The sequence below is a fragment of the Macaca fascicularis genome, chromosome 5, assembly GCF_037993035.2.
Source record: "Macaca fascicularis isolate 582-1 chromosome 5, T2T-MFA8v1.1".
NCBI classification, from domain to species: Eukaryota; Metazoa; Chordata; class Mammalia; order Primates; family Cercopithecidae; genus Macaca; species Macaca fascicularis.
In genome coordinates, this window is record NC_088379.1 from 92985590 (window position 1) to 92997664 (window position 12075).

The following is a 12075-nucleotide window of genomic DNA, read 5'->3' on the forward strand; positions in this document are numbered from 1 at the left end:
TGAGTGTAAAATGAAATAGTAATTGTTTCAGAGTCTTTTAATGTGATGAAAGAGAATAGCTTGAATAGTACATAAAACTGTAGACGCACAAAAATAGGAAAGAATGAAACCGGTTAAAAATCCAACTGACAGTTTGGCAGTTTCTTACAGAACTCAACATTTATAATGCAGCAGTCACACTCTGGTATTTACCCAATGGACTGAAAATTTATGTCCACACAAAAACCTGCACACAAATGTTTATAGCAGTTTTATTCATAACTGCCAAAACTTAGAAGCAGCCAAGATGTTCTTCAATAGATGAATGGGTAAATAAACTGCGGTACATCCAGCCAATGGGATACTATTTAGTGCTAAGAAGAAATGAGCTATCAAGCCATGAAAAGACATGGAGGAATCTTAAATGCGTATTATTAACTGAAGGAAGGCTGTATGATTCCAACTGTATGGCATTCTTGAAGGCATAACTGTGGAGACAGTAAAAAGATCAGGAGTTGGATGAATTGGGGTAGCACAGAGGACTTTAGCCTCCCTCATCGTCAGCATCCCCACAGAGCCACGGAGCCATACGTTTGTTACAATCGAACCTACATTGACGCTTTGTCACCCAAAGTCCTGTAGTTTATATCAGGGTTTACTCTTGGTCTCGTACTTTATGGTTTGGACAAATGTATAATGACACGCATCAACTGTTACGGAATTGTACACATAAAATTCACTGCCTTTAGGGCAGTGAAACTTGTGTATGATACCTAATGGTAGGTACATATATACACTGTATACACTGAAGAGGGACCAGGAGGAAGTCTAGTAGGCAGTTCTTGTAAGTCAGGTTAAGAATTTTAATTAAAAAAAAAAAAAAAGGGTTTCTTATTTTTTTAATGAGTCAGGATCTCATTATGTTGCCCAGGCTGGAGTGCAGTGGCGTGATCATGGTTCACTGCAACCTTAACCTCCTGGACTCAGGAGATCCTCCCACCTCAGCTTCCTGAGTAGCAGCAACTACAGGCATGTACCAGCATGCCTGGCTAACTTTTAAAATTTTTTGTAGAGATAAGGGTCTCACTATCTCACCTAGGGTGGTCTTGAACTTCCAGCTTCAAGCAGTCCTCCTGCCTTGGCCTCCCAAAGTGTCGGGATTACAGACGTGAGCCAGCATGCCCCACTGATAAGTTTCTTTTTGTATATATATATATAATTATGTAATTTTCCCTAATTGCTTAAATTTGATCAGGCATACCTCACTTTATTTGGTATGTTTGGGAGTCTTTTTTCCTTCTCTTTTTTTCCTTGTTTCCTTTTCTCCTTTTTCTTCCGTTTTATTTCTTATCCTTTTTTTTTAAAATCTGTTTTTCTCTTTTTTGCTTATCCTTTCTTGCAACTCCCTTTCCTTTTCTCCTTTTCTCTCTCCCCTTTTCCTCCCCATCTTTGCCACTCTCTCTTCTTTCCCCCCCATCCTCTTTTTCTTCTCTCCTCTACTCCCCTTTCCCCCTCCCTTTCCTTTTTCTTCTTCTTCCTTCCTTTTCCCTCTTCCTGTTTGCTTCTGCGTCTATTCACATCAGCCCCTTATTTCCTAGCTTATGTTAAGAACCTGATTATGTGGATTCTTCTATATATGCTTATATAATAAATAGTATAGACATTTGTGGTAAGCAGAATAATGGCCCCCCAAGTATGCATGCATCCTAATACCTGGAACCTGTGTATATGTTGCCTTACATAGCAAAAGAGAGTACAGATGTGATGAAGGTTAAGGACTTTGAGATGGGGAGAGCATCCTGGAAGGCGCGCCTGATGTAATTGAGAGTCCTTAAAAAATGACCTGGCCGTGATCAAAGATATGACTACTAATGAATGGTCAGAGAGAGATTCTATGTTGCTGGCTTTGAAGATGATGGAAGGGGGCCATGAGCCACAGAATGCAGATGGAATAGGGATTCCCTCTAGAAGCTGGGAAAGGGAGGCGAATGAATTTTTAACTCTTGAGTCTCCAGAAAGGAATGCAGCCCTGCTGGTAAATTGCCTTTAGCCCAGTGAGACCTTTGTTGGACTTCTAACCTACAAAACTGTAAGAGAATGAATTTGTATTAAGTCGTTGAATTTGTGGTGATTTGTTATGGCTTCAATAGAAAACTAATACATTATATACATGCACCAAAATGTATGTACTTATTTTTTATGTCCTTGCTTTATAAAAATAGTATTGTATTATAGCACTTCACTGAATCTTTTTTCAGCAATACCTTATGGAAATACAAATTGTTTGATGTCATTGTTTTTATTAGCAAGTAAATTTCTCCACATCCTTGCCAATACTTATTTTCTGTATTGTTTTTTTGATAGTGGTAATTATCTAATGGGTCTGAGGCAGTATCTCATTGAGATTTTGACTTGCTTTTGTCTAATAATTAGTGATATTGAGCATCTTTCCATGTGCTTATTGGCCATTTATATATCTTTTTTGGAGAAATGTCTATTGGGGTCCTTTGCCCATTTTTTAATTGGGTTGTTTTATTGTTGTTGTGTGTAGGAGTTCTTTCTGTATTCTGGATATAACCAACCCCTTATCAGACATGTGATTCACAAGTATCTTCTCCTGTTCCATGGATTGCTTTTTCACTCTTGATTGTGTCTTTTGATACCCAGAAGTTTTTCATTTTGATGTAATATGTAGTCCAACTTATCTATTTTTTCTCTTGTTGCTTGTACTTCTGGTGTCATATCCAGAAACTCATTGCCAAATCCAGTGTCATGAAATTTTGTCAGCATGTGTTCCTCTAAGATTTTGATCATTTTAGGTCGTATGTGTAGGTCTTTGACCCATTTTTAGTTAATATTTTTATATGGTGTAAGGTAAGAGTCAAAATTCATACTACTTTTGCATGTGAATATCCAATTTTCCTAGCACCATTTGTTGAAAAGACTGCCCTTTGCCTGTTGAAATGATCTTGGTACCTTTGTCAGAAATTATTATGAGGATTTATTTCTGGGTTCTACTTCTATTCCATTAGTCTATATGTCTGTCTGTATGCCAGTATCTCAGTGTTGTGATTGCTATAGCTGTGTAGTCAGTGTGAGACCTTGAACTTTGTTTTTCCCTTTCAAGATTGTCTTGGCTATTTGGGGTTCCTTGAGATTCCATATAAATTTTAAGGTAGAGTTTTCTGTTTCTGGAAAAACATCTTTGGGATTTTGGCAGAGATTGCATTGGATCTGTAGATAACTGAGTAGTATTGACATCTTAACAATATTTTCTTCCAGTCAATGAATACAGGATGTCTTTTTATTTGTTGGTGTCTTTAACTTCTTTTAGCAATATTTTGTAGTGTTCAGTGTATAAAAGTTTTGCTTCCTTAAGTTTATTCCTAAGTATTTTATTCTTTTTGATGCTATTGTAAGTAGAATTGTTTTCTTAATATTCCTTTTGGATTGTTAATTATTAGTGCTTTGTTTGTTTTTGAGATAGAGTCTCGATCTCAACTTACTGCAACATCTGCCTCCAGCGTTCAAGCGATTCTCCTGCCACAGCTTCTTGAGTAGCTGGGATTACAGGCATGCACCACACACCCAGCTAATTTTTGTATTTTTAGTAGAGACAGGGTTTCACCATGTTGGCTGGACTGGTCTCAAACTCACCTCTGCCTTCCAAAGTGCTGGGATTACAGGCATGAGCCAGCGTACCCAGCCTGTTAGTGTTTTTTAATGTAACCATTTTTGTGTGTTGATTTCATACCTTGCAACTTTGCTGAATTCATTTGTTAGTTCTAACAGTTTTTTCGTAAATTATCTTGGGTTTTCTACATAAAATATCATGCGATGTGTAAATACAGGTTGAGTATCCCTTATCTAAAATGCTTGGAACCAGAGCATTTTGGATTTCAGGTTTTGGAATATTTACATACACATGATGAGATGTCTTGGAGATGGAACTCAAGTCTAAACGTGAAATTCATATATGTTTCATATATACTTTAAACAGGTAGCCTGGAGATAATTTTATACAATATTTTAAACTTGTGCCTGAAACAATTTTGGTGTGACCCATCAACATGAAGCGAGGTGTGGAATTTTCTATCTGTGGCATCATATCAGCAATCAAAAAGTTTCTGATTTTGGATTTTTGGATTAGGAATGCTCAACCAGTTTTACTTCTTCCTTTCCAATTTGGATGCCTTTTCCTTTCTTTCATTTCCTAATTGTTCTGGCCGGAACTTCTTTTTCTTTCCTAATTGCTCTGGCTAGAACTTCCAGTATTATATTAAAGTGAACATCCTTGTCTTGTTCCTGATCTTAGAGGAAAAACTTTCAGTATTTCACCTTTACACCATTAGCTGTGGGCTTTTCATATATGGCCTTTATTATGTTGAGGTAATTTCCATCTACTGCTACTTTGTTGAATATTTTTAAATCATGAAAGGGTGTTGAATTTTGTTAGATAAATTTTCTGCATCAATCAAGAGGATTGTGTTTTTTAAAAAAGTTTTGTTAATGTGGTACATTATGTTGATTGATTTTCATTATGTGGAACCATCATTGCATTCCAGGAATGTCTCCCTTGGTCATGGTGTATAAGCCTTTTCATGTGCTGTTGAATTCTGTTTGTTATTATTTTGTTGAGGATTTTCACATCAGTATTAATCAAAGATTCTCGTTTGTAGTTTTTTTTTATAGTGTCTTTGTCGAGCTTTAGTATCAGGATAATGCTGGCCTCATAGAGTGAGTTTGGAAGTGTTTATTTCCTCTTCAGGTTTTTGGAAGAGTTGAGGGAATATTGGTGTTGATTCTTCTTTAAATATTTGGTAGAATTTATCAGTAAAGACATCTGGTCCTGGGTTTTTCTTTGTTGGGAGTAAATAGATACTTTAAAAAAATTCGCCTTTTAAAATTATTTATACAACCCCATTCAAACTTTACTACCTATCCTGCAATGTTTACTTTTTCTTTTATGGTTATCAGCCCATCCAGGATCATTGATTGCTTCTAATTGTCATGTCTTTTTAGTCTTGATCTATCTAGAAGAGTTCCTGCACTTTTCTCTATCTTTCATGACCTTACCAATTTAGAGAGTACACACCTTTATTCTGTAAGATGTCTCTTAACCCGGGTCTGTCCTGTGTTTCCTAATGTCCAGATTCATGTCACATATTTTTGGCAGAAATACCTCAAATGATTGTTGTGTACTTCTCACTGTATGAGATCAGGAGGCACATGCAGTTGACTTATTCCACAACCTTGGTCAAGTGGATGTTTGCCCCGTCAATCATTTGTCTTAAGAAAGTCAAACTGACTGGTATTGTGAGAGCAGGGGAAAGGAGCTATCATAATTTTACCATGTCCTCCGAATCTCCTTTCCTACTTTAGATGTCCTAATTTAAGGTCATCAAGAATTCGTATTTTATTTTAAGGATAATGAGAAGCCATTTAACTTTTTGGACAAGATGAGATATGAAAAATTTTTTGTATATGCTGTGTGGTTAGGGTGAAGGTTGGTTGATTTTTCTTTTGCATATGCTCTCCAATTGTTTCATGCCTGTATATTTTATTTAAATTTTGCTCTACAGGTTACAATTTGTGTATTTACCACAGTCTACCTTCAGATTATATTACATTAGTTCGTTTTCAGTGTAAGAATTTTTCAGTATTTAATTTCTATTTTCCCATTTTTCCTTTGAACCATTTTTGCCATACGTTTTACGTGTATATTATAGATGATTTTTTAAAAATGCATTCCTTCACATAGACTTTAAACGATTTTCTTTTATACTTTTTGTTTTTTGAGATGGAGTCTCGCTCTGTTGCCCAGGCTGGAGTGCAGTGGCACAATCTTGGCTCACTGCAACCTCTACCTCCTGGGTTCAAGCGATTCTCCTGCCCCAGCCTCCGCAGTAGCTGGGATTACAGGTGCGCACCACCACACTTGGCTAATTTTTGTATTTTTTAGTAGAGACAGGGTTTCACCATGTTGAGCGAGCTGGTCTCGAACTCCTGACCTCAAGTGGTCTGCCCACCTCGGCCTCCCAAAGTGCTGGGATTACAGATATGAGCCACCACGCCGGGCCTACATTTGTTTTTATGGTTTGAGTTTTCATAACAAACTTCCCCTTCTACAACAGGTAACACACAAGTAAGCTTGTGTCTTTTTTTTTTTTTTTTTGCCTAAAATAAATTCAGTGAGTGGGTTCCAACTAACAAGATTTAGCTATATGTTAAAAAAATGTATATTTGAAAATAATCTCTCATAGATGTTGGACTTTTAGACTAATATGCATCATATTTGAATTTTCTGACACTTAAAGGTTTTTGAAATTGGGAAGTATGTTTTTGGGTCTTTGAATTAGGTTCTTTTTCTTTTGTTTTTTTTTTTTGAGATGGAGTTTTTGCTCTTGTTGCCCAGGTTGGAGTGCAATGGCGTGATGTTGGCTCACTGCAACCTCTGCCTTCTGGGTTCAAGTGATTCTCTTGCCTCAACCTCCCAAGTAGCTGGGATTACAGGCATATGCCACCATGCCTGGCTAATTTTGTCTTTTTAGAAGAGATGGCATTTCACCATGTTGGTCAGGCTGGTCTTGAACTCCTAACCTCAGGTGATCCACCTCGGCCTCCCAAAGTACTGGGATTACAGGCATAAGCCGCCACGCCCGGCCTAGGTTCTTTAATTAATATATTTTTGGTATTTATGTAAAATGTTTTTTCTTTTTCTCCCCCAGAAACTCGTTTTCATCTTGTTGGTTTCATCTTAATACCAACGTCATGTCTGGTTCTAATGGTTCCAAAGAGAATTCCCACAATAAGGCTCGGACGTCTCCTTACCCAGGTTCAAAAGTTGAACGAAGCCAGGTTCCTAATGAGAAAGTGGGCTGGCTTGTTGAGTGGCAGGACTATAACCCTGTGGAATACACTGCAGTCTCTGTCTTGGCTGGACCCAGGTGGGCAGATCCTCAGATCAGGTGAGCAAATAAGACAGCATTAGCTGGGAGTAAGACTTTTAGAGAAGTTAATGGTTTTATTTGTAAAGTATCTTTTTGACATCTGAAAATAATTTCAATCTATGCTTAGCTGTGTTATAACTTAGTTTTCACATTTGCTTGAATTCTTGCCAAAGATAAACAGTTCATTTTTTTTATTCTTTTGGGGGTTTTAGGAGGATAATTCCAAATAGTTAAATCTGTTTTGATTTGAAATAACAAATAGCATCAGCTATGTGTTATGAAATAACAGCTGGTACTATTATATTTGTTTTGAAATAACAGCTGATGGTACTTGTTTTCATGTGTTCTGTTTGGGTTATCAATAGAATATCTTTTGTGGTTGTTTTCCAATATAACTAGACTTGTGAAAGTATTTTTCAGCAAATTTTCCAGGTTACTAAGAACAGGATGATGATAAACCAGTGTGAAAAAATAGAAGAGGGATAGATAAAGGGGAGAGAGGGGAAGAATGAGAAAGGGCTCTCACTAAATTCATAGAAGTGCCGCATTGATTAACATTTTGTGTTTGTTTCTTTTATTTTTTCCAGCTTTATTGATGTATGATTGACAAATAACTATATATAAAGTGTACAATGTGATATTTTGACATGCATATACATTTTGAAGTGATTACCACAATCAAGCCATTTAAAATAATCTTACATGGCTACCTTTTTTTGTGTGTGTAGTGAGAACAGTTGAGATCTACTCTCAGCGAGTTTCAAGTATACAATGCTGTATTATTACTATTTTTGAGACTGGTGCGCTCTCTATTTTTGAGACTGTACTTCACCCAGGCTGGAGTACAGTGATGTGATCATAGCTTGCTCTAACCTTCAACTCCAGGGCTCAGGTGATTCTCCTGTCTTAGCCACCTGGGTAGCTAGGACTATGGGCATATTCCACCATACTTGGCTAATTTTATTTTACTTTTTTTGTAAGTAGAGATGGGGTTTCACTGTTTTGTCCAGGCTGGACAAGAACAGTATTATTAACTGTAGTCACCACACTGTAAATTAGATCTCTAGAACTTACTCATTTTGCATAACTGAAACTTTATACCCTTTGACCAACATCTCCCCATTTTTCCCACCCCTTTATGTTCCTTTTCTAACCCAGGGTGGAGTGCAGTGGTGTGATCATAGCTCACTGCAGCCTTGATCTCCTGGGCTCAAGTGATCCTCCCACTTCAGCCTCCAGAGCAGCTGGGACTACAGGTGTGTGCCACCATGCCTGGCTAACTTTTAAATTTTTAGCAGAGATGAGTTCTCACAGTATTATTGTCCAGTCTGGTCTCGAACTCCTGAGCTCAAGTGATCCTTCTGCCTTGGCTTGCCAAAGTGCTGGTGTTACAGGCGTGAGCCAGCATGCCTGGTGATTTTTTTAAAGGGGTGCCTCTCTAGAGTCCCAAAGGCATTGCAACTCTGGTTTTATAATTTCATGGTTTTTATCATTTAATTCTTTTTATTTGCATGTTAGATGGCAGATTGGTTAGAAGTCTTAAGAAAATGTATGGATCGTTGAAGTTGGAAATTATTCCCCAACCCACGGATATTTCTTTGCTCACTCACTGGCTTTAAAGCAAGAAAAAAGTGAAATCTGTGTCAGAACTGCCCATGAACTATCCAGTGCTACATAACTCTTTATTCACTGTCAGTGCAATTATGGCAGGGATTTTATAGTGGTGAGGGAAGTAGTTTAGTTATGTCTGTTTACAAAATTTTTTGTTGGGCCGGGCACAGTGGCTCGCGCCTGTGATCCCAGCACTTTGGGAGGCCAAGGTGGGCGGATCCCTTGAGGTCAGGAGTTTGAGACCAGCTTGGCCAACATGATGAAACCCTCAGCCTGCCGAGTAGCTGGGACTACAGGAACGTGCCACCACACCCGGTTAATTTTTTATATTTTAAAAATATAAAATGTATATTTTATTTATATATATATATAATACATATTCTGTTTATAAAATATATTTATATTTAAAAATATAAAAAACTAGCCGGGTATGGTGGCATGTTCCTGTAGTCCCAGCTACTCGGCAGGCTGAGGCAGGAGATTCGCTTGAACCTGGGTGGTGGAGGTTGCAGTGAACCAAGATAGTGCTATTGCACTCCAGCCTGGGCGACAGAAAAAAGACTCCATTTCAAAAAAAAAAAGAAGAAATAAATAAAACATAAAAATTTTTTTGTTGTGGCATGATATAAATATATTAAAGTGCACATTTCTTTATTTTTTTTGTATTTTTTTATTAGAGATGGGGTTTCACCGTGTTAGCCAGGATGGTCTCGATCTCCTGACCTCGTGATCTGCCCACCTCGGCCTCCCAAAGTGCTGGGCTTACAGGCGTGAGCCACCGTGCCCGGCTGTAAAGTGCACATTTCTTACATGTGAAGGTGTGCAGCTCAGTAAAGTTTTACATTTACAAAGCTCTGTAACCACTGCCCAGATCAAAATCTAGAACATTTCCAGCATAGTATGTCTGTTTTTAATTTACATCATATTTATTATGCAGCTTGTGGGGCAAATTCACTGCTTCATGGGTTTTCTTTGATAAAAATATTAATCAGTGTGCATTTGAAGAAATTTAAATTATTTTGAAATAGTAGAAACATCGTCGGAAGGAATCTTATTTTTGGAATTACATAGGAACCAATAGTTTTCATAATGTGCCCACCAACAATTCCTTCTTGCTAATACACCTTTCTGTAGCATGTGGTAGGAGCTCTAGCTCTTCTGCTGGTAGTCCTTCCCAGAGGGGTTAATAAGTTTAATAATAATATATATCTTTGTAATGTATGGTGTTTTGGTTAAAACTTTTTTTTTCCCTTAAAAATTGTTTTGAAGGAATAAGACGGATTTGTGGAAAAAAAACTAACCCTTAAAAATTTACTGTTTCAGAAATACTTCCTATGGATAACAGATTGACTTGCATTATTAAGCTGTTGGTAGTTTTGAATGATTATTTCTTATTTTACATTGGTATTCTCATTACAGTGAAAGTAATTTTTCTCCCAAGTTTAATGAAAAGGATGGGCATGTTGAGAGAAAGAGCAAGAATGGCCTGTATGAGATTGAAAATGGAAGACCAAGGTAGGTACTGGGAGTAGAGCATCTTGCAATAATGAGTCACCAAAAAGTAGAAAAGACAGTTCGTATTTATCAAATCCTTGTATGACCCAGATGTTGTACAAATTTATTTATATATGTGATCTAATTAAATCTGCACAATAACCCTGTTGGTGGATATTTTTAGTTGAATTTTTAATTGAAGGAAAGAGTGTAAGCAATTTGTATACAGCGAGCAAGTGGCAGAGGCAGCGTTTGAATGCATCTTTTTGTAATTTTATCTTGAAAATAGAAATAATTGAATACATTAATAGAAAGGAAAATTGTTCAGCAGATATTTATTAAATGGTATAGTATCTTAAAGTAAGAATTTATCCAAACCTGTAAGAGTAAAAATAAAGATAACGCAAAAATTTAACATCAAGGGTCTTTCTATATTTTTTAAAAAATGATTTTTCTGTACAACTAAAAAATTATCCATTTTCCTTAAGAAGATATTATAAAAATGTATTAGCCTGTTCTCACACTGCTATAAAGACATACCTGGCTGGGTGCGGTGGCTCACGCCTGTAATCCCAGCACTTTGGGAGGCCGAGGTGGGCAGATCACCTGAGGTCAGGAGTTCAAGACCAGCCTGACCAACATGGAGAAACCCCATCTCTACTAAAGATACAAAATTTAGCCGGACGTGGTGGTGGGCACCTGTAATCCCAGCTACTCAGGAGGCTGAGGGAGGAGAATTGCTTGAACCTGGGAGGTGGAGGTTGCGGTGAGCTGAGATTGTGCCACTGCACTCCAGCCTAGGCGACAGAGCGAGACTCCGTCTCAAAAAAAAAAAAAAGACATACCCAAGACTGGGTAATTAATAAGGGAAAGAAGTTTAATTGACTTACAGTTCTGCATGGCTGGGGAGGCCTCAGGAAACTTACTGTCATGGCAGAAGGCAAGAGAGAAGCAAAGGTACATCTTCCATGGCAGCAGGTGACAGAGAGTGAACAAGTAAAGGGGGAAAAGCCCCTTATAAAACCATCAGATTGGCCAGGCACGGTGGCTCACACCTGTAATCCCAGCACTTTGGGAGGCCAAGGTGGATGAATCATGTGAGATCAGGAGTTCGAGACCAGCCTGGCCAATATGGCAAAATCCTGTCTCTACTAAAAATGCAGAAATTAGCTGGGCATGGTGGCAGGCGCCTGTAATTCCAGCTATTTGGGAGGCTGAGGCAAGAGAATTGCTTGAACCCAGGAAGCAGAGGTTGGAATGAGCCAAGATCGTGCCGCCGCACTCCAGCCTGGGCAACAGAGCAAGACTCCATCTCAAAAGAAACAAAACAAAACCAAAAAAAACCATCAGATCTCATGAGAACTCACTCACTATCATGAGAACAGCATGGAGAAACTGCCCTCCATGATCCAGTCACCTCCCATCAGGTTCTGCCCTCAACTTACGAGAATTAAAATTTGAGGTGAGATTTGAGTGGAGTCACAGAGCCAAATCATATTAAAATATTAGAAAGAAATGTAAAAATTAGCATGTACTAAATAAAACCAAAGAAGGATCACAGATTTGAAATCATGGTTATCACCTTATAAAAATGTTAACACTTTGTATTCTTGGTTCCTGTAAGACAAGGAAATGGTAGTACTCCTCTCATCTCAACCTGGTCCTTCAGTTTTGCTAAGTTCTTTCTTTGGTGATAACTTACACATCTTTCTATGTTATTGAGTCTTTTTAAGTCAAATTCTCCTTGCATTTGACTGATTCCTTAGGTTCTTTTATAGATAAAATTACAAAAAGATAAAATATATGAAAAGATAGGTAAGATACATAGATGGAAATGCAAGATAGATTGTTCGTTTAGTCAAGTCTCTTTGACTAATAGAAACTAACTTTAGCTTGCCTGAGCAAAAGTAAAATTTATTTTAAGGCTATAGGAATGTCTCAAGGAGCTCAAAGCAAAAATGCAGCTGTCTTTAGGAAAACATGGAGTTCGAAATCCATCAGGACTCTCTCTCTGCCTCATTTATGCTTTTGTCTATATTGC

The 12075-nt window shown here is 37.7% G+C and overlaps 1 protein-coding gene across 4 annotated transcripts in view; it reads left to right on the plus strand.

The window, feature by feature from the left end:
• NUDT9 (nudix hydrolase 9) overlaps positions 1 to 12075 on the plus strand; it is a 36043-nt gene that overhangs the window by 5927 nt on the left and 18041 nt on the right. For 3 of the 4 annotated variants that reach the window (XM_005555373.4, XM_045392641.2, XM_005555372.3), the window contains exons 2-3: positions 6708 to 6947; positions 9960 to 10055. In XM_005555373.4, coding sequence (XP_005555430.1) covers positions 6751 to 6947; positions 9960 to 10055 — 293 coding nt within the window. In that variant the 5' untranslated portion in view covers positions 6708 to 6750. The remainder of the gene's footprint in view (positions 1 to 6707; positions 6948 to 9959; positions 10056 to 12075) is intronic. The other variant, XM_065545235.1, reaches the window with a different exon arrangement.